A 25,772-nucleotide genomic window follows, 5' to 3' on the forward strand; every position below is an offset into this window, starting at 1 on the left:
TTGAATCTGCCTGGGAATTTCCTTTCTGGAAGACTTGCTGGGGCCCTCTAGGCAATTTCCAGTTACAGTTTAGAAAGTCCTACAGATGCTTTTCAGGTTTTCTATTCGTGACTCTGTGGGCAATTTTCTGTCAGCCTTTCAACTTCTGCTTCCCAGGAATACTGCAGTTGTTTTTTTGTGACTTCTCCCCATGCTTTCTGCAAACTGTCCTGCTTTTGTTTTTTTTCTAGAAACTGTTCTCTTTTAGGAATTCCCTCCCCCCCCCCTTTTTTTTTTTTCTTCTTAGAATTCATCTCTTGTTTTCTAGGAGCTTGGCACATTCTAGACATTTTCTCACAGCTTTCTAAGAATTCGTATGGTGCTTTCCAGATGCACGTCTAGGAATTCACACCAAGCCTGCTAGGAATTCCTCATTGCTTTCTAGGAATTTTCCTGCTGCATTTAAGGATTTATCAGTTGCTCTCTAGGAATCCAGGTGGTGCTTTCTAGAAATCTCCCCATTCCTTCATAGACATTTTCCTACAATCCAGAATATCACTGGCTGCTTTTGAGAATGTCACCTGCTGCTGTCTAGGCTCTTCCCTGCTACATCTCAGGAATTTTCTTCACTGCCTCAATTCACTTCACTGGCTAAAAAAAAATAAAAAAAATTCAGTGAGTTTCACTACTGTGTCCTCACAGTGCTAATGATGTCTGGATATCAGCACATATGATCAGCTGACACAGACCAACGAGGCTGGGAAATGGTGTGGAGAGAAGGAAAGTCTTTGGTCTGTACTGAACTCGAACAGCTTGCAGCCAGTGATCCTCTCCTGTCTCTGAGCAGCAGCATATGGATGCTACGCAGCAGCCACTGCTCTTCTCTCTTGCTCCTGCTTTGAGGGTCTTTCCTGAGTCTGCTCCATTCAAGGGGACATCATGGCTTGAAGTTTCACCAGGGGGTGTTCAGGTTGGATGTTAGCAAAAACTTCTTCACTGAAAGGGTTGTCAGACATTGAAGGGCATGGTTCAGTGGGCATGGTGGTGATGGGTTGACAGTTGGACTAGATGATCTTAGTGGTGTTTCCAACCATAACAATTCTATGATTTTATGAACTCCCATAGCATGCAGCCTGCTGAAGCAGCAAAACAGCATCAAACAGATCAAACAGTAAATGGACTATATTTCTTTGCAAGAGACATAATCTCATTTCTTTTCCCTGCAATACTCTACCTGGACGTTCCCTTTACAGTATCATCACAACAGTTTGTAAAGAATGAACCTGTCTCCAGTTGTAATTGAACAGCTATATTGTACCTGGGGACTGAGAATAAGAGCATTTGCCTAGTTCTGTGTTTTTAAAACACAGAACTGTGTTTTGGTTTTTTTTCCAGCAGAGTAACACTTAAAGGAGTTCTGCAATTAGCATTGCTAATGTTCCAGGGTGGTAACAGCCATGCACAATGCAGCCTCTCTGGCACAGCGCTGATGAATTGTTAAGAAGAGGAACTGATTCACTTTGCTAAATTAGAACTGATGCCACAGGCACTATGGATGTTAGCATCCATGTAATTATGCAAAATATTTGTACTTTTATCTACGTTAAGCATGGTACAAGTGTACAAGACACAGAGGCTGTCAGAAAAACACCCACAACTTACCCCAAAGAGAAGTTTCTTATCTCCTTGGTTCCCAACATAAAAGAAAGGTGCAGTGGCAGGATCCGCGCTCTGTAAAGGTAAATCTACTTTCCATAGCATATCATCAGGCATAAAGTAGAGCAGGGCATAGGGTTTTCTGCTTATTAATGGGCAGAGCTGGCTTGTTGTGCTGGGAGCAGTGCTCCTTCTATTGTAGTGTGAATTATGCGGTCCAGGGAGAGCAGGAGCTCCTTGAAGCAAGACGTGAAGGTAACCGTGAAGCCTGAGCAGGGAGGTGGGAAAATAAAATATGACCCATATAATTGATGTAAGAGGTGACAGGCACAACTAACAGTCCCTTCCTTCAGATCTCTTGCTAAAGTGGTGTTTATTTTTTAGTGTACCTTTTCCATTTGTGGTGAAGAACTGAACACTGCAAGTCTGGAGTGCCATTAGATTCAAAATTCTCCCCAGCTGTGGGGAAAAAAATTTTAATTTTGATAGTTTAAATACTAAGCCATCCCACATGTTCAGAGCTGCCAAAAGAAATGTAGAAACAAGGCAAAACATATGATTTCATTTTTTAGCTGTTTAAAGCTTTAATCCAAATTTAATTACTTTTGGGGTATGGGGGTGGTGGTGGGGGTGTTATTACAGAACACTGAAACTTCAGCACTTCCCTGTTTGAAAGTGACTTCTCAAATAAGAGTTTCTTAGGAAGGGTTTCAAGGTCAGTCACAGTTATTTTTAACCAAAAAGAAAGCTGTTGAAAAAAGACTCTGATCAACAAAACTCTCGTGTTTTCACTTGGGTTTCATAGATCCATTTTAGAAGACTTTGTTACTTTTTCCAGCTCGTTGTTTATCTGAGAAGCTTCAGTCCTATCCTCCAGTAGATACATGACCTCTATATGTTAAAACTTTTTTGGGTAGCAACTCCATTCATATAAGAAGCACCTTCTTTCACTAAGCTGCATCTTGATCTGTCCAGTACAAGCAGAAAAACCCCACAGTCCTGGGAAAGATGCTGTTTGTTTGTTCGTTGTACTTGAGAATTCATGGGTATTTCATCAGTATTAACATGGTTCTAGAAGTCAATACCAGTCAGTACCTGTGTCCCTACAAGTTGTTGACTGAACTGGGGCTGAAGTCCCTGGTTTAAGGTACTCTGCTGTAGCATGTTCCTTCAGGTGAATTAACAATTATTATTTTAAACATAACCAAGATTGGTAGGTGGCTGTGATTGCTTGGCAATGAGCTTTAGCTCCTGTAAGTCTTACCATCATAGGCAGGTTCTTTTAAAATGTCTTCCAAGTTGTTTATAATTCTTTGCCCATCATATATCTATGATGGGGTGAAATGTTTTGTTAGTCATGAAGTCAGTTCTAAATTCCAGAGGATTACTGAGGAAGAAGCAATTTGTAGGTGATCACAAAACAACAGCTTCTCTAGGCTGTATTTTTACAGCTTTCCCCATTAGGAGTTTGCCTCTTTCCATTGGGAGTCTGGATACGTAGGAAAAAGGCTTTCTGTGTCTCCTATATGGATTTGGGTCAGTGCAAGAGAAGCAATGAAAGTCAGCTGAGGAATAGTTGATGTACATGGGAGGTATTTGATTTGTATTGACTATCATGAGTAGCGTGAGCTTGAATGTGTGATTCAGATGGGAGGCTGCCAAACTTCTGTGCCAACGTCTCAGTGGCAACAAGGAAAAAGAAAGGAGGGGAGAATACCACAGAGAACAAGCTCTGGAAATAATCCTTCACAGTGTGACTTTCTAAATTGTTAGACAAAGAGGGAGCAACTAATTGAAGCATTGTTTTCCTAACAGAAGCTCACATTTTGCTCTCAGTTACGTGTCAGCAACTACACCGCAGTAATTGGAATAACACCTACGGCAGTTCAGGTACCATGGTGATGAGCGCTAATAGAGAGACTGGTTAGATAAAGCAGGATGCGCAGATGACAGATTGGTTCTGATAAACGTGTTTTAAAAGTCAAAAGGATGTTCACTTGTGGTTTTCTTCTGAACCAGACACTAAAAAAGTTAGCATTATCAGGTTTTGTTCTGAACCAGACACTAAAGACGTTAGCTCTACAAGACTTCTACCCAGAGAGATGTTCATTTGCAGGAATACTGTTTTCTGTACTAGCGCTTCAAAGATCCAACTTCTGCTTTCTTTGACATCAACAGAGCTTTTACAGGTGTGAATTGCAATCTTGGTTACGTAAGCTCATTTATTATGGGAAGGGTAGTCAATATACACTTCTATCACATCTGCTCCATTGTAATTTTCCAATGAATGCTTTCAAAGATGTACAGGACATAAGCTTTCAGATTAGCATCCAGGTGCCATTAGTCTAATTCTAAAACACAGCTAGAAAATCTGCAGGTAAACCTAGCTCTGTGCATGTTTCAGTGCTGTATTTGCTGAAGATTTGCTCCCCAGGCACACACTTCAGAGGACAGAAATTGATTTTAAAAATTCCCTTTTATGTTTTTCCCAGCTAACGTTTAATGAGAATAAAAAAAAAAACCAAACTATTCTTAACTTTTTTTTTCTTAAGATATCTGGAAGCAGCTATTAGTAAGTTTAATCATTTAAACTTCTGATTTTTCTATGACAAGTACAAGTTGATACAGACTTTATTGTCTGAACTTTATTTCAGATACCTGGAGAGTTAAATTACTGTGTCTTGAGGGGAGCTGGGCTGATGTGCCCAGAGCAAAAGCCTAGCTGGTTTAGATGCAGAAAAAGCAGCAACTGCTTCTTACACATAATCTGCTCAGAGGGAACCTTGCACTGAGGATCTGTGGGAATCTCCCTAGGCAGTTTAAAGAGAGATCATTTGGATCTTCTTCTCAGGTGCCAACTGAAAAGAGGCAGCTCAGCCACCCAGGTCAGCAGCATCCCCCCACCCCCTGCTCCCCTCCTTCCTGCCCTAAGAGCTGGCATCTCCCACCTTGTGCTTACTCAGTAAGGTGTGCACTGGCTGATGTATTTCTTGATTTAATTAAGTGCTGTATCTTTCACTAGCAGATTACAGATCAGTGTCTACAAAACTGAGGCAGGGAAGAACATTTCTTGCAGTTACTTCTAAGTCCTGACCGAGTTGCTTGGCCGTAACCTGACCTGGTGCTAACCCAGTAGTGAAACACAACAGTGTGTTGAATTGTGGTGAGCTTCAACCAGTTTCATTTAGAAACCTCCGGAGGAGGAGGTAATGAAATGTTATGTCTTCATACAGCTGAACAGTGTATCAAAGCTTCACTCAGTGCAGAGGTACTAACACTCACCCAGAAAATGGAAGCATTGACCTATACATAAAAGATGCATGCTTGGATTTTTAGAAATCAAAGTTTATGAGAGCAATTATGCTTTTTATTTTTATTTTTGTTTTTGTAGGGAATAGGCTTAAAGTCACTGCCTGGTGGTTTCAGCTGACAACTAAAATTATATGGTCTGTCAGCTCTCCTTCTTACAGGTGAAGGTGAACATCTGCGTTATGAGGATTTCTGCTTTTTATAATTGTTCTGGGTAAATGTAGGTTTCTTTTCTCCTGGTCAGTTATCGCTTTTCAGAACAAGTTCCAACAGGACTTTTCCTTCAGGACACCAGTATAAAAGCCATAGAATTAGACGTAGTAGAAAAGAGATTGTCTCTTCATAAAGGTCTCAAAGCTCATTCGATACAAGACTGCAGCAAAAGATAACTGCTACAGGCTACTTGCCACGTGGGCTTTGTTTCGTTTCTTCTCTTCCTCAACCTCTGTGATTTTTTTTTTCTGAACGTTTTAAGCAAGCAGGTTCTGCATTACATGATGCTCAGGTGTGCTGCAAACAGAAGGGGGCTGCACTCACCCCTGCAAAATGGCTCTAAGTGTGTATTTCTCTTAGCATCATAGATACTTGAGTAGATCTTGGAAGGGATTCTGTGTTTGGGTTACTGAATCTTCTTTGTGCTACTTTAGAGAATTATTAGTAGTAGTAGTAGTATTAGAGAATATTTTTAAAGAAATCCTGGAATAGAGCTGCAGATAGAAGTACTAAGTGGAATTGTTCTAAGCACCCTGGCCTCATGCAACAGTCTCAAAGTCAATCTTCCTCAAATAGTTTGCACTGTGTAATTTTATCACAGAACTGAAATTTCACAGACTTGGCCCAAGTTCCATGTTGCATCTATTAGCCAGAAGTAACAGCACTATACTGAATGCTAATGCTTCCCCCTGAAAGGAAAATTCTCCAAGCCTGAGCCAGCTAAAGGATACTTCAATAAACAGAGGAAGAGGTATCAGCACAGCCAGCAGAGTCATTTCATAGTCCTGAAAAGAGAGGCTCAACTCTTTTGTCCTGTTAACTATGCATCAAGTGTTAATTCTTTTTAAATTAAAGATTTAAATTTAAAAAAATATTAAAATTTAAATTAACTCTAGTAACTCTAAACTCTTGGACTGGAGCTAAGTTGGATACCTAAGTTTCAGTATGGATATTAGGAACAATTTATTCTCCGAAAGAATAGTGATGCATTGACACAGGCTGCCCAGGAAGGTGGTGCAGTCATTGTTCCTGGAGGTGATCCAGAACCATGGAGGTGGGACACTGAGGGTCATGGCCAGTGGGTATGGTGGGGTGGGTTAGAGTTGGACCTTGGTGTTCTTAGTGGTCATTAAATTCATGTTACTTGCTTTCCTTACCGTTTTGCTGGTCAGCTTCTTGCACCTCTGAGGAATTGGACCTGATGTCTCCGGAATCCAGTATATGGATTTTCAAATTGACATTTCCAAAATTTCTAGCTAAGCCTGTAGCCTGAGATTTGACTGAATCTGTGTCTCCTTGCATGAGGAGGAATTGTTCCTGGTCCCCAGGAGACTTGGTTCTCCATTTCCTCACCTCTGTGGGACCAACTGCCAAAGTGGCTGTGAGCTCAGGTGGCATAGTTAGCTTTACATGGAGCATCTGCACATAAGGGATGTTTCAATCTGCTTTAACCCCTCACCTTGAACGTAATCAGCCTTCTCATCTTGAGGGAGATGAGTCACCACATCAGGTTCTTTCAGTGCCAGCTCTCTCTCCTGGAAGACTGGGACTTTGTCCATCCCATTTTCCACAACGACTGTAATCCTAACAGCGTTTATTCAAGCATGGCCCCATTACAATTAGAGCCAAGGGCTTTACACATCCAAATGATGCCGTTGGCAGAGCTTATGCTCCAACAGTGAACTGCCAGCACCTCCTTTATGATTTCTGCAGCCTTTTCCCAACCAATAATTGAACTGCCTTAGTGGTCTTGTATCTAAGTGGAAGAAAAGGCTTTTTCCAGCCTCACCTCTGACTTTCATAGGCTTCCACTCTTCCTTCAGCATGCCTTGTCTATGGGTTTTTAAATACCTTCATGATTGAACAGCCCTTCTTTTTCTTTTGAAGCTTTTAAGCCCTCAGTCCAGGCACAACAATCTCCTATCTGAATGCTGGGTGAAGTCCTGAGCAGCAGCTCCAAAGCCAGAATAGAAAAGCTTTAATTCCTCTGGAAAGTCCTCTCTGTGCAGCATGTCACAAATCCCTCTCCAAATCCATCTCCTGCCGAGGAACAGAAAACCCATCCTGTTCCTGCAGGAGCTGCTCTCAGCCTCAGGTGGAGACTTCAGAAGCAAATGTCACGCTTTAAAACCTAAGTGCTCCCAGCACAGCCCAGCCTTGGCACTTTTGGCTCAAGAAATATGATTTCATCACTAATTCTTTCAGCTATGTTACTGCTTGCCCTTCCTCTTTGAAGGGATTTTTGCTCAGGTTGCCAGCATCCTAAGGCTTAAATTGAAATAATATTTCCTAGAAAATGTGTGTTAAAGCAAGTTGTTAGTAATCTAATGCAGGCAGGCCTTTTCCCTGTCCCAACAAGCCCTTAATGCCTGTTAGTTGCCTTTTTGTCATACTCATTGTAGCTCCCAGTTCCCATTAATCAGCACTGAGGAGCAGGTCACAGGTAGAGATGATGCTTGGGAGGCATTCACTTGCTCTCTACCCAGCAAGGACTTTCTGCTGTTTTGGTGGAAGATGACTGAATTTCCCGTGCTATGTTTCAGATTTTCTGTGTTTAGTGTAAGAAATGTAGTGAATGAGGAAGGCCAGGGCAGTTATCACTAGAGCGCTGCAGCCATGTTCAATTTCTCACGCGTGTGCTGAATCCCAACAGTGAGAAATCCTGAGGAGCAGAGAAAAATCCAAGGTGAGAAATCACCGCCTGATGAATTTTGCTTTTCAGCAAGTATCACTTGGAATTGGCCACTTTTCCAATTGTTAACAACCATGTATTTTACAAGAGAGTCACAACCATCTCAACACAGAACAGACCCGAATGGGCTGAGGCAGTGTAAGGGTCACTCTGTGGGCAGATCCTGTAGGGAGCATGTTCTAGTCCACATTCGGCCCAAATCATGCAGGCAAAGAGCAATTCCATCTGGATATACCATAGTGTTTCTGGATTTGTACTCCAGGCATTGCCATGTTGGCTTTTACCTATTTGGTTCAGCATAGGTGCCCACCTACCTGTGCTCCTGTGGTTGGCTGGAAGTGGTCTGAAGGGTAGTATGGGACTTCTTGGGTGAGATGGACTCTGTGATTGCTAATTATCCATTTATTTGGGATGACAGGAGGCGGATTTGACATTTCTGATCTCTTTTTAGTCTTTCCTACAGCAAGGAAAGACTGCATTACAGCTGTCAGCCTGCTGTCTGCTACATGATGGGCTGGTGTGGGCAATGTGCTCCTCACCTAATTGTTTTTGATACAGTGAGATGAAAACGCACGAAGACAGGTCCTTCTTTAATATGCAATTAGGGGTCATTTTATATGAGCCATGCAATGTTAATGGAATTTAGCAGCTTATAAGTGTTTTTCTAATTGCAAATAATTCATTGTAACTTATTGAATGCCTTTGCTTATGCCTGCCGTCTGCATTCCTGAACCTTTTAATGCTTATCTTAAAGTCCTCCTTGCAGTCTTCATGTAAAGTAGGGATGACAATATTCTTCTGAGGGCAGCAGCAGAGGATCCCAGGGCTCATTAACCCATCCTTGGAGCAAAGCTTTCCCCTCTACCACAACAAAGCTCTTCCCCTAGCGATTTGGGAGGGGTAAGCCCCTTCCAAAAGGGGAAGCATGGAGAGCACAAAGAGCTTCAGCCAAAGAGAGCTGGACCTGGCATTGAGTGATGACGTGTAATATTGCAGTGGGGTGAAAGGGTATTAGTACTTCAGGATGCAGTTTGCTAGGAATTGAGGTTTTTGTCTTAAACTTCTTAGGGTGCAATTCATCACCTGCACTGTGCAGCATCTGAACACACAGTGCTCCCATCACACCCTTGCCCTGGGCAGGGCTGCACCACCTGTTCCGGTTTCCTTTGCCTGCTAAACCGTTCATTGCAAATAAGTTTATAAATAATTCATGGCATGCTGCATTCTGTGCTTCAAAGTTCATTGTGTAGGTGGTGGGCTGTGGGTTTTCTTGGAAGCAGCAGGCTTCTCTCCATTCTTTTCTCTTTGTTCATTGTGTGTGTGTGTGCAGAGCTCAAACAGCATTCAGTACCTAAGGTTTCGCTATCACTGTTTTTCTGATAGCTTCTGTATAGCAGATTACAGTCATTTTCAAATTTGGTTATTATGGTTCAGAGCAGTTATGTTGGAAAGAAAATAATCTTTTGAGATTGGGGTTTACTGAAATGCCCAAATGCTTGTGGAAGGTGCTAGAACTGACAGAAAAAAAAATAATGTATCAGTCTGAAATGGGCTTCCCCAACCCCATGCAAGCATGAGTTATGCACACACCCTTCCTAAGCAGGCACTTACTATTGCTAGGCCTGCTGATGCTGGAAAGTAATGAAAAGTTATTCAGGCTCTCATCCTGCGTTTAGCCGTCGGCTACTGCTGGGATGGCACACTATGTCAGGTTGTGTTTGGGGAAGGGGCAAGCACCTATTTCAAGGCCCATTGCCAGCTCTAACACTGCTTACTACAGCCCTGGGGCCTCATTTTTTCCCCATCAGAGCACTTGGAGCCCATGCACATATGTCACATGGGCCACTGTGGTTTCACAGCCTTACCTTGCTCCTCCTAGGAAACTTCTTGCTCTGTAGCACTCCACATTTTCTTGACTGCATCCGTGATAGAGCATCATTTTTTGACATGTGCATATACAGTTTCTTGCCTCTTATTAAATTTCATTAGACGTCCCCAGTCTGGTAAAGCAGATCTAAGAGCCGTGTTCAACATGTCAGAGCCCACCTCAGTTAAGCAGAGCATCCTAAGGCTGACTTGGAGCATTCAGCTGCTAAGCTCACCTTGTAGGAAGAGTTTAGGGAAGCAAAGCAAATTTATTGTTTGAAAGCAGCACTGAGGTCTGTCAGTCTACTTGGGGCTTACGCTGGCACAGGTTGCTTGCCCAGAGAGGTGGTTGGTGCCCCATCTCTGGAGGCATTCAAGGTCAGGCTGGGCAGGGTTCTGAGCACCTGATGGAGCTGTGGTGTCCCAGTTCACTGCAGGGGGATTGGCCTAGATGGCCGCTAAAGGTCCATTCCAACTCAAATGCTTCTACGATTCTGTGCTGTCATGGACAATACCTGTGGTTACAGCCAGGTATGGGCACTGGGCTGTTGAGGAGGGTGTGGAGGAAACAGCAGCCACCAGAGGAGTCCAACCCCCAGCAGCAGCAGTAGCAAACGGAGCCAAATGGGGTTACCTGAGAGATTTAAATGCTGTTTTGTGCTTTCCCCATCCCCCGTACAGCCACTGAACAGTGCCAAGCAGAGAGAGGGTCCATGCATTCCTCAGCGAAGAGGCAGTGGTGTGGCTGCTTGTGATGTTTCTTTTGAGGCTGCAAGCGAAGCCCAAAAGTGGTGGGAAAAATGCCCCAGTAGGTGTGAAGGGAAAAACAGCCCAGCTGGTGTTACACAAGCTTGGTTGTATGGTGACATGGAGTATCGAGAGGCTGTTCACACACCCCGACATTAAAAAGTGCAGATCATATCAGTAATGTTTATTACAGTTGCCCGATAGCATGAATCAAATATTTGAAGATTGTTTCCACTGCTTTGGACTATAGATTGACTGCAGAAAAAAGCCAGGGTTGAGCTGCCGGCCACACTTCTTGCTTTTTCTCTATTAAATGAGGCCATATAATTTTCCTGTGGGATACATTTGGCACTGGAGCTATTTAGGTCTGATCCTTCATCACTAAATTCAAGAGGATTTTTTCTGTTTGAGGATGGAAGAATCAAGGTCACAGCACTGGAGAAAACCTGTTAAAATAAGTACTTCTCATTGCTGGTTTCTGTTCATAAAAATAAAAATAATCACCCTGATTTAATAACTGAACTTCAGCAGCAGCAACTTGGCTGCACTGGATGGACTGAGATGGGAAATACAAAAACTCAGCTGCACATAAAATGTTAAAATTGATGTTGTTACCATTTTACAGAGGATAGAATGTGTTAATTTGCTCACAGTCATTCTTTTCTGCTTTTGTAGTTGTTTTTTTTTTTTTAATTCATCTTTTCTGTTACTGAGGAGGAAAAAAAAAAAACCAACAAAAAAAACCCACAATGCATTTCCTGTAGGATAGAAAGGGAGAATGGGGAAATACTTCTTAAAAGCTGAATGGCAAAAAAATCTGGGAAAAAGTTGCATTTTGACAATTACTGAGGGAGTGGATTTTGCTGCTCGTAGGGCTGAATTCTGTAAGTAGTTCCTGCTTAAATCACAGCACCTTTACTGACAGCTGAGGAGAGCTTGTTGATCCCAAGGAAGGATGCAACCACTGCCTGCCTTGGCACAGCGCTGCATCACCTGCTGCTGCTGGGAAGTCTCTGGCGGCGTGGTGCTTAAATGGGGTTAACTTCTGAATTATTTTGCTGTCAGTTTGTCAGACATTGCAAACTCAGGCCAAGAATGGCAGCTGAAATTCAGCTGAAAGATGTTTGTGAGGTTTTTTTATTCTTCTTCTTATAAACTGCAAACAGTCCAAAACCCGCAGAGCAAGAGAAGGGCTGTGCATGTTCACCAAACATTCCAGAGTGAACTCATTTGCAACCTGGTAAAAATTGGCTCCTACAAACTGGTGGACACAGAGCCCTACAGCCTGGACCCTGGCAATGTCTCAGCTGTGATAACCAGGCTCATGCTCCTTGCTCTTGGAAGGCATGCACATCTTTTCAGCTGGACTGAATTCTTGCTATTTGTTCAGCTAATGAGCCCCAATCAATGCTCTCATTTACCGACAAAATCCAGGCTGAACAACTTCGTATTTAAAACCCAGCTCCTGCAAAATGTGCTCACAAGTGATTGCATGGCAAGTGCAGAGTCTCCCATGAGCATCTGATTAGTTATCCAATTAAAATAAAACTGATGGATCGTTAAAGCAGCACACTGGTCCACAGTGCTGTGGGTTTTGTGTTTTTTTTATTGTTCTTTTGCAGACAGAGTTGAGCTTATGCTCCTCGCACTGTGTGTAGGCAGGGGCTTGATCCTGGGCGTATGCACCTGTCTACTACTCAAGATGGTAACTCAACTTTCCCCATCATTTCTACCTCTAAAGCATTTTTTTGGGGAATGAAAACATCCAGGGACTTGAGGCTGTGAGACAGATCACTGCTATGACCCAGCCTGGCACATCATTGACTAAGATCACCAAGTCCAACCACCAACATGCTCTCACCATGCCCACTAAACCACGTCTCCACATCACATCAACCCTTTTCCTGAAAACCTCCAGGGATGTTAATTCCAGCACTTCCCTGTGCAGCCAGTTTCAATGCATTCCTTCTTTCAGAGAAAGATTTTTCCTGGTAATATCCAAGATGAGCCTTCCCTGAAGCAACTTAAGGCCTACAGATATATAGATAGACCCGTACAGGCATACAAATGTCTGAGGTCTAATTCATACTAGTCATGCTCAAGCAAACAAAAAGACTCAACAGCTCTTTCCTTCTTAACAATCATTATTTTATTAATATATTTTACAAGATTGCAGTTGAAATCATTTAAATACAAATTTTTTTTTATACAGAAAGTGTAATAAAGTTAAAATAGTTCCTTGTGTAATTCATAGCATTATTGCAATGCTTACAAAATTTTGCATAGAGTGTGCAAGGATTGATGTTATTTGATACAAAAAAGCTTTATATTTTCCCACACAACCACACACATACATAAATTAAAAAGAAAAAAGCCAAACCAATCTGAATTTCCTAATGAGAACTGTGATAAGACTTTAGAATTTGTTTGTCCTGTTTACAATATCAAGATCATTGGTGGTTATCAGAGTAGAGGTCAGACAAGGTATTTAACCATCACAGATGAGAACTGCCATTATCACAGGGGTCATGCCTTTATGCTGCTGTTGTGGTTGAATGCAGTTTTGCTTCAGCACTGAATGGTGTTTTGCTGTTGGGTTTAATTATGTGGAGTTTGGATTTGTTGGGTTACCATCAACAACTCTATTAGTGTTCATGTACAAAGAAACTAAGTAAATAAGGGGCAGGCAAAAAATAAAATGAAATAGAATGGATCTGAGTCAGATCCAGCAGGTCAACCCCTTCTCTGCACCCGAAGTACTGCACAGTGCAGATCCAGAACAAGTTCTGGCTCATGGCTCAGGAATAGCTCTGATCTAGGGAGAAATCTGGGTGGGAATGTTATCATGGAGCCCTTCTTCCATAAATGTAAGGTGTGATGAGTGGTCGGTTCTGCTTTCAGAAGGTCAGGCTTTGTTACTCCTAACTCTGAAAACCCCAGAAAGGAAATCCTGCAGACAGCGCAGCCCCAACCCAGTTCATGGGAACAGCAGAGCTCCAGTGCCCCCCTGGCCTCAGTGCAGCTGCTGCCTCTGGAGTGAACAAAGAATTCCTAGTGCAGCAACCAATAACCACCACCATGACTGCAGCCACACATCACTTTTAAAATCATTAGCACTGCTGCTGTGTTTTGCTATCTGGTACATCAAGAACAGCACTGACAGTAAGTGCATGAGGCTAGGAAGACCCAGGTGAGGCCCAAAGCAGCAGGCTCTTCCTCCCTGGGTACATGGAACAACCCTGGAAGGAATGCAGTCAGAGTGCTGGGGTGTGTGTGGTGCTTGCAGCTCAGAGTGGGAGAAATAACAGCAACATTCTTTCAACTATAATCCAGCCTTCAATAGAAATAGAGCCACCCACAATTAATTATTCTTCTGCTCCACAGCGCGAGCCTGCCTGACGATGTTTCAAGGACTCTGTTATGAGGAAATCTTTGAAACAAGAAAGAAGCTGCATTGCTTTAGAAAGGGATGATGCATTGAGCTGTATGAGGCTTCAGGAAGCTTTATCTCCTATCAGCAGTTAAGCCTTTCTAACGGGGGATAATGTGAAAGTACGATGCAACTTCAAATTCTTACTCCATGCAGAGATGCACACAAACTGTTCTTTGCAGTGGGCCTATTCCTGCCCATGGTAGAGCTGTTAGAAAGGGTGAGGTTCAATTTGGGCTGGACCTGGTGAAAGGTTGGCAGTGTCTTTTTTAATCTGAGAAAACAAAGACCTTTTTACTAAGGTCACACGTTGTTACTCAAAGCATTTGGGAACAGAGAGAAAAATAAACCTAAGGGTTTTGTACAAATTTCTTTCTGACATTTACTGTCAGAAAGCTCAGGCCAACTGAATGACAGATATACACAACTGTGTATTGCTCCACAGTGGAGACATCCTTTCTACTTTTTAACACTGGTTAAACCAAACAAACACTCACTCTGTCCATGGAGATGGTGGCCTCAAAGGAAATCTGGCTGCCCCCTGAGCCAGGAGCCCACTGCCACCCACCCAGCCCTCAAATCCAGCTGTGGCATGGCAATGAGCTGCACCGAGGTGAGGCTTTTCCTGGATGTGACACCAGGGCTGACTTTCCTGCAGAAATTAACATCTTTAGCAAATCAGCAAGTTAAGGGACTGACATACTTGCATCTCTGATTTAATGTGACTTGGATGGGAAATCTCAGCAATTTACTATGATCACACTTTCTTCGTTGCTCAGGATATAAATCCCACAGTTTTAAATATTCATCTTTTCATGTATAAAGAAGTGCGTCCCTTTGCATGTGGGCACGATGCAATTCAGGTGGCAGGACAAGAGTTTTAAATGATAAAGCCTTGGGGCTCTCTGTGCATAACCATGTGCTTCTCAAGCACAGTAAATTTAAAAGCTTTCTAAACACAAGCCACTCGCTATAATTTCCATCCGAGCCCCAAGCCATTATGGTTATTGTGGATGGAAACAACACCTTGGCCATCTCAAGCAGCCCAAGCTGTAAGTGCTTCCACTGAAGTAATTCCACTGTGCACCAGGGAAGATCAAACATAATTGCTACCATATTTAGTGAAATGGACGTTATTAATTTAATGTATAACAGTGTAAACAGACAAAGAAGTTTGCTGCATTACCATGATTAAGGTGATGTCTCTAGCCACTTCTTCCCTCTCCCTCCTGTCCGCCTTCCATAATGCACTCTTCTCCTGAATAATCTCATCAGAGCCACATCAGTGTTCAGCTCTGCTTCAGCCCAGCTGTAGACTTGGCTGCATCAGCTGTGAAAACACTGCAGCTGTTGTGCAGAATTTACCTAAAAGGCCTAAATTTCACCTTAGTGCTGCTGCCCCATGCTTGCTGATTTGGGTCTTTGGAGGTGTGAGGCGGCAGTGGGGGCTGCAGGCCACCCCAATGCAGAAATACTGCCACTGAAATACTACACAGCAATTTCAGAGCTGATGAAAAAGCTTACAATGGGGAAAATGGAAATGTTACAGTGATTGCATTTCTCAACAAGAAGGGCAATGAGAATGAAGGCGCTGCTGTGTTTGTTTGAGGAGCACCAATTCCTGATTGCCAGAGCTTGACAGGAGCGCTCCCTGCATTTGTTCAGGTGAGTTCTGGATGATGACATTTGCAAATTTAAAATGTCAGACATTAAAAAAAACAACAACAGAGAAAGACAACAAAACCCATCAGCCAAACAGAACAGCCCCAGATTTTCTTGGTTTTATGGCATGCTCTTTGTAATAAAATCATTTCAGCACAGTTTCTCTTCTTCACTGAGCAGGGTGACTGCGAATTCCAAGGACTGAAGACCTGGATGGTTTCACGGGAGCATCCTGCTATTGTTGGTGCTATTGGTGCTATTGTTGGTTGTAAGGTTGGTTGCTATTGGTGTGTCCTACCAGTATCCTCATCTGCTGATGCTCGAGTGCACAGCCAGCAATCGACATTTCCTCAGTTGAGTTACACCTTCAGCCCAGGACGATCTCTCTTAACGTTTTGGTTATTTTCTCATGTTTCTCTTTCCAGGTAACCTTAACTTCTGCACACACCTAAAGAATTCCAGGTTATTTTCACTCCTCTCCATGAAGGAAATTAAAGGCTTCCTGCTGCTGTATGCTCTCACATGCATCTATGTGATAAACCTGTGTTTTTCCTGCCCAGTTCCAAAAAGCACCATTAAAGTTAATGCATTTCAGGTGTGAGGGCAACCAGAGAAAGGATTAATTTCTGTAATCTTTGGTCTTTTCTCATTGTCTTTTGCAATGTGAAACTTAAAGCCATAACTGCAAATAAAGAAAATATGTCTTTTGTTGTAAACAAGTGCAGCTAACCACTTATATATGTGTGTGTGCATGTATGCTATGACAACAAAAGTTAATCTCTTCTAAGACCACCCGTCACTGCAAACTAGGTATGATGCAAACTGACCAGGTTATTCACAGGTTTCCATAGGAATCTCTGCTCAGCCTTCAAGTAGTTTCTAGAGGGGGGGGGTTCTTGATTCAGATATTGTTTTGCTGTACTGCAGGTGGGACTGCTAGGTGAATGCCTTAAGCTTTTTTCTTTGTGCATTGTGATACTTGTGATTAAATGAGGGGAAAAAAAACCCAACAAACTCTTAAAATCCAGGTGTTTGACAGCATGTGACTGAGAGAAACAAATACACATCACTTCATTTTCTAAACATGTATACCTACAGAGGTCACACACCTATTTTCACAGTTACTGGCCTCCCCTTTTCAATGACTTCCTTTCATTTTAACATATCTTTGTACTCTACAGCCACCCATTTCACTGACTACCAGGTAACACCCTTCAAAAAAGTTTAAAAGTCAACCAAAGCAAAGGTACGTGGAGAACACATGTGGTTGTACCATTGGTATTAGGATCTCTGCTTTTGCTAATAGCAAAATCTTTTTACTTTATGCCCGCCCTCCCAACTCTTTTCAGCAGAAGGGTCATACATGACATATGCATAAGGTACTGGTGTACAGCTAAACACTGACAGTCAGTACTGAAGTGTGGCATTGAAAGCAAATTTAACAAGGTCCCAAAACCCTGTAAAGTTAAGAGCTACAACACATAAAAGCATTTATCTTTATCTGGTTGCCTAAGGGACATTGACACTAGTATCACAGTCTCTTGATTAGCATTTCAATGTTTGCAATGCACATAGCTGCAATGCAGGACCCCACATGGTGCAGTCAGTTCAGCTCCACAGCTACCACAGCTGCTGGCACTGTTTCCTCTGGCATTAGTGCCATGAATTCTCACCCATCAGGCTCCTGCCTTAGCTCAGGCCACGAAGACATTGGCATCTCTTCCATTGGGCTCAGCATGAACAAATTCACCACCCACCCCAGCCTTGCCTTAGTGCTAAGAGGTAAAACTAAACTCTGATTTGAGATAAATGCCATCTCCCCTCATAGCAAATGCTCAATTGAACTAAACTGCAGGCCCAATTCATAAAGAAATACACAAACCCTTAATTGTTTTTGGCATTTATCAACAGCAGGTAGAGTGTATGTACAGGGATGTTGTGACTTACTTTGCACTCAGGGAAAACCAACCCATACAGGTAAAGCAATTGTGAGTGGTTTCTGAACAAGGCAGGAGGAAAACCGAACCTTAATCATCTGCCTCTCCCAGCAGGTGAGTTAGTCACACCACAACTGTCCCCAGAGAACAAACTATGAGCTGTGAGGTGGCTGGATGTGACTGCATGCTGCTTTTTAAACAAAAATGCAATCTTTCCCCTGGACTCTCATAGATGCAATCCTGCTTGCCCTGGTTTGCCACTCACTGAACAGCAGAGGATTACTCACATGGCCAACTCAAGACCAAGCAGCATCATCTGAACTGTGGTCTTAAAACTGAAGTGAGAGTCAAATGTTTTTCAAGTCTCTGCATGGGTTCAGTCTCCATGCACAGAGAAAATCATTTTATACTTTTAAAAATGGAGACAAAATTGTAGAATATATTGAACTCCTTTATCTAGGCATAATTAAGGTACCCATAGTTCACTTTCTGCAGAAAACAGTAGCGGCACAGAGGTGTAAGGCTGTTCTCTAACAGCTCCCCCACAGACAGTCATACCAAAATTAATGTTCTTAAGCAATCTCATGGTCTTCCCAAGTTATGAGGGTGCTCATCTCATCCAAGACCGCAGTGGAAAAGACCATCAGATCAAAGTGAAATTGCTGCAGAGCAGCCCAAGGGTATTTGGGATGAGGACTGACCACCGGGCACTGGGGGTCAGAGTAAAGGATTTGGACACAGTATCCCCTCTGGGCCACTCCTTGTGCTCAGCCCCATGCTACCAACTGGCACTGGTACCTTCAGGGAAGGGAAAGTTAACCCAACTTGTTTTCTGTACAGGATGTACCTCCTGCAGCATGCATCTTCACAACCACTCATGTGCTTGCAAACATGGGATTTGTTTATGAATTGGGCCATGCTTGATACAATGCCTGTGACCAGTATTAAATGAAACAGGGAAAAAAATCTATAGAAAATGTAGGACTATGAATGGGACTTCACTTGTGATCCCAGAGGTAACATACACAGTATTTTGCTATATTTAACGTGGTAAAAAAAACAACAGTTGTCACTCTCGGTGCCCCTACAGTCTTAATACATTTCATTAATATCTGTTTTAAGTAAGTTGCACAACCATTTCCCAAGACACCCTCCTGTCCCTCCCCCCAAATAAACTAGTTTTTATAACAAGATAAATATGATGTGCTTCTCCTTGCTGAGTGCATTGACTTAAGGCATAGGCACAATTCCCCTCTTTGAACAGAGATGGTATAGTCCTGTGTCCCAATACAATTGTTATCCTGGGTGACCCTTTGCATTCGAACATTGACTCAAGATAATAATTACAGGAATAATTCATTAACAAATAATTTGAATTTGTTCATTAATCTGAAAGCATCAGAGATATATATGTAGATAACTCAATCCTCTTTCAGAAATAAATTTTATGGGAGCGTTGCTTTGTTGGGAAGCAACATCCAATCAAAATGCCATGGATATCTTCCCATTGAGTCCAGCCAGTTTGGGATCAGGCTAGAATCAATCATTTAAGAACATCAAACCTGGTACTTTTCAGACCACATGAAAACATGTGGAAATATGTTCCAAAGGAAAGGGCTAAATTATTTCTACAAATTACCGTCAGTGACATTGTATCTTGAAAATTGCTTGAAGAATACCAGCTTTGCTCAGATACCGCTAGGAATGGGCACAGATCTGCCATGTTTGCACATGAGGCAATATTTTCAGTAGCATCTCAGTGGTGTAGAAACCTTGCTGTCCTCATGAGATTTACTGTGACTTGAACCCTTTTGCACTAATTAGTACATTGGTTTTTAAACGATTCTTACATGCATGTGGATGCAGTTATGGGTCAAAATTAAAAGATCTGGGCTCATTTCAGTTTTTTTTTTCCTCAAAAGGTAATCACTGGTAACGTCACCAGATCAGATTTATGGTTTATCCTGCCTTCAAGTAACTCCTTGACTTCAGTAAGAAAAACACACCCGTGAAGAGATCTGACCACAGAGATTCTGGGGCTGGAATTCTAGAGGAACCAGCATCCAAAGCCTTCACTTCACAGTAATCTGAATTTGTCAGAATCTTTCTAGAGTCTTAAAAAAATATCTATTTCATTGTCAGCGTCTCTGACTTTTGCAACCTCCACAAAATGTACGTGATCTTGGACTGCGTGTCCTGAATAGAAAGAGGACAAAAATTCTAACATAGCATAGATATTATACATCAAATCCAGATAAACCCATAGAAACACAGAAATTCAACAGGTGATTTTCTTTGTTTCTATAGGTGCTGGTGGGTAAGTTCCAAATCTTACACCTTCTCAGGTATGTTAGATCACTTCAAAATTAAAGGTGGTAATAGAGGTTGCCGTAGGGTAATCCAGGACACCTGTTAACTAAACTGGTTCAAGATTTTTCTCTTCTAGTCCAATTTTCATAACTTTTTTCCCTATCAAGAACAAATACAATGCTAATTTTGTTAGCACAGAGATGACTTCAGGTTGGGGTTAGAGCTGAGTGTGACATTTGAATAGCACAAGGCATTCATTACAGGTACAGGCAAGAATCAGAGTCCTTCAGAAAGTAATTCAGCAAGATTAGGACTTCTCTATTGGCAAAGTGCAACCCATCTCTTCCAACACAGAGCTATGCTTCAGGTGAAAATTAAAGAGTGCAGTTTAACCCCAAGTGTCTTGGATCACTCTAGGCAAGCAGTAGAGCACATTTGGCTGTTCTGTTTTCCTCATGCCACTGATATAGTGGTGCAAAAATAATCAGAGACGCTACTCTTCTTTTAGTATGTTGGTGGGTCTACATTGGTTCCGGGCTCAGCAATCCCACTACTCTTAGAACATGGTCAAAAACAAGGGGTGATCATTAGACTGTACTATTACAGAAGGGTCCAGGGGAGCATCAAGCCCAATTCAGTAGATTGTACCAGTAAATTTTGGTGTGGGAAAGAGAAATGCTACACAAATGTAACAGGGTCACCCTGGGATTCCTTGTACTGAAACATCATTTTACACAGAGGATATATATAATTTTATATATATATATATTTTTATATATATATTCACACACACGCGCGCACACAAAAAAAGTCTTTGATAGGCTTTCTGTGTTCTAGTAAAAATAGTTGGCAGCTGCAACCTAGGAGACCAGAATTGGCTTTTGTGCTGCCTGCGATGCCCCACTGCAAATTGTCTCTCAAAGGCAGACGCTTGTATTTATCTGGCAGGTGGAACTAGTGCCTGCCTGAGACAGAAATAACCTCCCATTGGGGCACACACAGAGCTCGTAGATTTTTTGCCTGGACCCTGCAGAAGAGGAAGATCCTTGAGGCAAGTTAGGTAGTTTGATTTTTGCAGAATTCAATGTTATCTGAAGTCGGAGGAGAGGAGAAAGAAAAAAGGAGAAAGGATTAGTGAAGAGCTGTTATTTTTGATCTTGCATTTAAGGAGGCCTCTTCTGGACAACTGAGCTGCTACAAAAACTGGGCAGCCAAGTGTGTGAAGCTGGGGAAAGGCTGACATCCATGTCTGTGAGTTTACCACGAGACTGGTTCCACTCTTTTTCTGTTTGTTCATGTTTCCTTGGCTTATAACTTCCTGGGACACCAGCGTGTGTCCTGCAGCACCCAGGAGTGTGATGGCAGTGCCCTCATTGCTTGGTGAGCAGCACGTTTGGATCACCTCCATGCAGTGATGACCCCTCTCCTTTGTTGGGACTTCTGGCGCTCTGCTCTCATTTCTAGTCATGTTTGAAGACTCACAGCACTCATTTTTATCTGTGCTGTATGTGTACACGTAACACCTTTATGTGTATTATTATTATGTATATTAAAAATTTCTTAAAAGCCATAACAGATCTAAATTTCTTCCTATAAAACTGAACATAAAGGGAAATTTTATAACATGACCGAGAAGAGCATGCTAAGATAACCTGGTGGAGACGTGGTTGCCCCAGCTCATTGCAGGGGAGTTGGACCAGACGGATTTTAAGAGCTCCTTCCAACTCAAATGACTATTCTATAGTCATTCTATAGGATTCTATAACCTACAGCCCAGAATATTACAGGGCAACTGACACTTATCTTGTGATTACAGTAAAGATCACTTCTGTTTTAGTATCCAGCCATCTAATTGCCTGAAAGAGCAAAATTAGCATTAAAAAACATGAAGGCAACTGCTTGCAGTCATGAAATGCCTTGAATTTCAATTGCAGTATATTAGTTAAGAGTTTTATTGCTATTTTTGTTTTGCTTTGTTTTGTTTTAAACTCCTTGCCAGGGGGATCTGGAATATCTTAAAATGCAAATGTTTAGAAATAACAGAAATCGCAATAAGAATCTCAATCTGTGAATCACTGAGGACACAAAGATAGGAAAACAGCAGGCCGTACCAGATCTCATATCCTATGGGAGGCCTCCAATGAGGCTCTCCTTGGGTTCCCATCATCCACATCCTTCAGTGTCTTCCACAGTTGTGGCAGAAGGAGGGGATGAGAACGGATGTGCACACTCTCCTGAGACACCAGAAGAGGTTTAACTCAACACCTCTTTTACTTCTGTTCTCTTATCAGCTTTAGTTATTCTCTCTTTCCCTTTAGAAGTTTTCCCATTGCAACACCCTGTGTCTCCTAATGTTCACATTCTTTCCAAAATGAAAACATCAGCTATAAAAGCTTTTCGGATCAATACGGGTGAATTAAGCTCTTCTCATAGAAAATATGTATGATAAAAGACTTAATTATGTTGGACACGTAAATCCTGCTTTAAAGTGACAAGGAAACAAAGAATTTAGGAGCGCTGTGTACTTTACTGCTGTATAAATTTGCCTGAACCACAGATGCTATTATCCGAGCACTTTAAAAATAATGAATTAGCCTTCTCCACAGAGTGAGCCTTGTTTGCATATGATGTGTTCAATCACTGCTAGCAGAACCTGTGCTAGGAAGGCTTCACCAGTGCTTTTAGAATAGAATCATGGTCCTGCGACTTAAAACTTGTTTTTCAAGTACTAAGTGAACGGGAAGGTTATAAATCTGCAGAGATCTGTACCTTGGTTTGTGTTTGCCGGAAAGCTTGACGCTCTTTGCTTACCTCTCCATCTTTGGATTCCAGCCTGAGCTCTGTCCTGCACGTGGCTTTCAAGCTGCCGGCCTCAGCGTTGATCTCGATGCCCTTTGGAGCCTCCATCACCAGTGCGCGTGTGGGCGACTCCAGTCTGCAAGAGAAAAGGGTCTTACTGAGCCTGGTGTGCTGAGGATTCACGTGTAACCTTGGGCTGTGGTCTTGAACAGTCTGAGTGCACACTGCAAGGCAGCCTGGCACCACCTGAAGTTCAGATTTACAGCTGGTTCAGCCAGCAGAAAGAAACTACCTGCAACTATAGAATCATTAAGGATGGAACAAACCTCTAAGATCACCTACTCCAACCCCAACTCACTCCCCCCATGCTCACTAACCCACACCCCTCAATGTGACATCCTCCTTCTTCCTGAAAACCTCCAGGGACAGTGACTCCACCACCTCCCTGGGCAGCCTGTACTCAAATCTTTCCTAATATCCAACTGAATGTGGTAAAGAGTCTACAAATCCAATCTGCCAGCATTTCACATCAGCTTTGCTGAGCTGTAAATGCTGTAACGAGAAGTGAGGTGCAATAAAGCTTCCACCGTGATTAACTCCCTCATGCAATAGCTCAGATTTGTAACTAATGAATACTAACGGAGGACATTAGCAAAGCAGGATAGCTACACAGAAAGCGCAAGCACTTTTCTTCCTCAAAGCACTGCTAAGCAGGAGTAAATTCATTCTGATGCCCTGTAACGTGAAGTATTTAAAGGTTTAATGACATAAGAAAATGAACAAAAGAAAAAGATGGAAATCCCCCAAGTTCCAGGTCTCCAGTGCTGTGCTCTCTTTGTAGCACTCACAGCAGCAGCCTCCCAGTGCTTTGACCTCTCCTAACTGTGGTTATGTGAGGGAGACCCGACAACCCCATTACAGCTCTGGCTAACACAGCCAAACATTTCATTTCAGGCAATTGAGGTTAATGCTTTAAGATCTGGAAGTGCAAGGTTCAGTCTTTCTGTCTGATTATTCATTCATAGGTCCTGTATTGTACTTGTCCCTTCTCTTCTTTATAAAACAGACTCTCATTACTTTCTGTATTGAAAATAACAATAAAAAACCATTTCTCCCTCTTTGGCAATTCCTCCCTATTGACTTTATCACAGCTAACTTTCTGTACCATCAGCAAATCTCAACTGTGATCTCACCAGCTGAAGCCAGAAGGACAACTTGAACAAAAGATCCTCTGCTTGGGGTGCTTTGGGCAGTGACCATAGTGACAAAACCAAAGCACGAGGATGCACACACCCACCCAGATCTCCTGGGCATCTTTTAGGACTTGACTGCATTACTGAAGCAGTACTTTAGCTGTTTCTCTTCCCCTCATATAGAATCATTTGTGCAAGTCAGTGTATTCTTAAATGGACTCCTGCTGGTACTAAGAAAACATTACAAGAGACTGAGGGAGTTTGGTCATATTTATTGCAGCCAACAGTTCAATAAAGCAGAGGCACAGCTCTGTGTGGAGTCCAAGTTATGACCCTCCCTCTTGCAGGTGTCTTCAAGTTGTTGGGTTTCAAACACCTTTCTCTTAAGAGCTCAAACTCGCTCATGATTTCCTGGCTGACTCAACTCAATCTAAATCTCAGAGAAGTGAGGCACAGACTAAGCACAGCCTCATGGTTCCCATCCTCTGCTCAACCATCCTGAGCTGCTTTTTGTTTGCTCTCCAGAGGGAAGTTACCTCCCACATAAACCTTCTTCTGATCCCTCTGCTGGTGTCAGCCCGTGGCTGTTCCCTGCACAAGGAACCAAAGGTTAAGGTGGCTGCTGCTACTTGTTTTTCTTTTACTTTTTCCTGATTGAATCGCAGATGGCATGGTGGAGAAAAAGCCTGCAAAGAATGATTGACGTTAAATAGTGTTACCTCATATAAGAACCTCTCTGACCTTCCAATTGCAATAACTGCCTTTCTTATCTGTTAGAATTCCTTTCTGGTAAAAATAGTCAGAGCACAAAGCCCCTGTGCTCTGGCACATGCATTCTGGTGGCTTTCATTATGGTGGGTGAACGTACTGCTTGCCTCGCATTTTCACTGGGGATTTCTGCCATTCACAGCTCTCACCTTTGGTGGCACAGCCCCCAGTGCTAAGGACCTTCCACACGCACTCAGCCCCAGGATCTGGGCTGTAGGATGTGGGCACACGTTGTGTCCCACTGCTGCTGCTCCAGAATCCTCCAGAGGAGGAACAGATCTGGGGCCAGGAAAGTCTTAAGTCACTGTGGCTACGTTGACTAGAGGACATGCCCAATCCCCAAAACAACTGAGCTAATCTGAGGATAAAATAATTCCTGAGAGCCATGGCCAGGTGGCTCTTCAGCTCGATCTCAGTGGCTTCAATTTCTTTCACGCCTTGGCTGTCTCAAAACTTTTGTTCATCCGTTAATCTTGTAACTCTTCTGGCCAAGAACAAATAAACTTTCTAAGTGCAAAACACTGATCAGAGACCACAGTGCAAGTAAACTCAGATACAGCAACAGCATTCGATTGCTGCCCTTTATGAGAGCAGTCTCCCACTCCCACACCAGTGCTGTACTGGAGAGATCTAAGGAACAGGGAATTAACAAATAGCTTCCCATGCTGGGGGATCATGGAATCACAGAATCTTAGAAACGTCTGAGTTGGAAGAGACTCTTAAAGGTCATCCAGTCTAACTCTCCTGCAATGAACAGGAGGGGACATTCTACTTCCAGAACCTTCCTTATGCACACAAGTCCTTGTAACATCAAACTTAGCTAAATTCCTGCTTTGAATAAGCAAACAAGCACCAAGAATTTTGTTAGACAACACTGCCCCCCAGTTTTATTCTCTTTTTGTATCTAACAAAGGGCACAAGTTGTCCTCCATCCTCCAACCAGTGGAATCCTACAGGCAGGAGAACAGTATCTTCAAAACATTGATGAAGCCCATGCAATTTTATACATATCCTAATCCCTCTTGCACCACAGAGGTCCTTCTCAAGCATCTCCTGATAGCCCATGGTGTAACATGGCACCAGCACATAACACTGGGGTTCTGCTCTTTGCAGAACCACGTGTCTTTCTTAAGATTAGCTGAGCCAAATCTAATTGTTTTTCTCCTAAATTACTGGCTCAGGCAGTTGCAATCTTGCTGGCATGCTGAATT

At 42.6% G+C, this 25,772-nt stretch overlaps 1 protein-coding gene across 9 annotated transcripts in view; it reads right to left on the minus strand.

Annotated features, from left to right (window-relative positions):
- Nucleotides 1–16,386: 16,386 nt before the first annotated feature.
- SGCD (sarcoglycan delta) overlaps nt 16,387–25,772 on the minus strand; it is a 309,270-nt gene continuing 299,884 nt past the window's right edge. For all 9 annotated transcript variants that reach the window (XM_048961004.1, XM_048961005.1, XM_048961006.1 and 6 more), the window contains 2 exons: nt 22,613–22,736; nt 16,387–20,892 (listed from right to left, as the gene is read on the minus strand). In XM_048961004.1, the coding sequence (XP_048816961.1) occupies nt 20,719–20,892; nt 22,613–22,736 (298 nt within the window). In that variant the 3' untranslated portion in view covers nt 16,387–20,718. The remainder of the gene's footprint in view (nt 20,893–22,612; nt 22,737–25,772) is intronic.

This window comes from Lagopus muta, chromosome 14, assembly GCF_023343835.1.
Source record: "Lagopus muta isolate bLagMut1 chromosome 14, bLagMut1 primary, whole genome shotgun sequence".
NCBI classification, from domain to species: Eukaryota; Metazoa; Chordata; class Aves; order Galliformes; family Phasianidae; genus Lagopus; species Lagopus muta.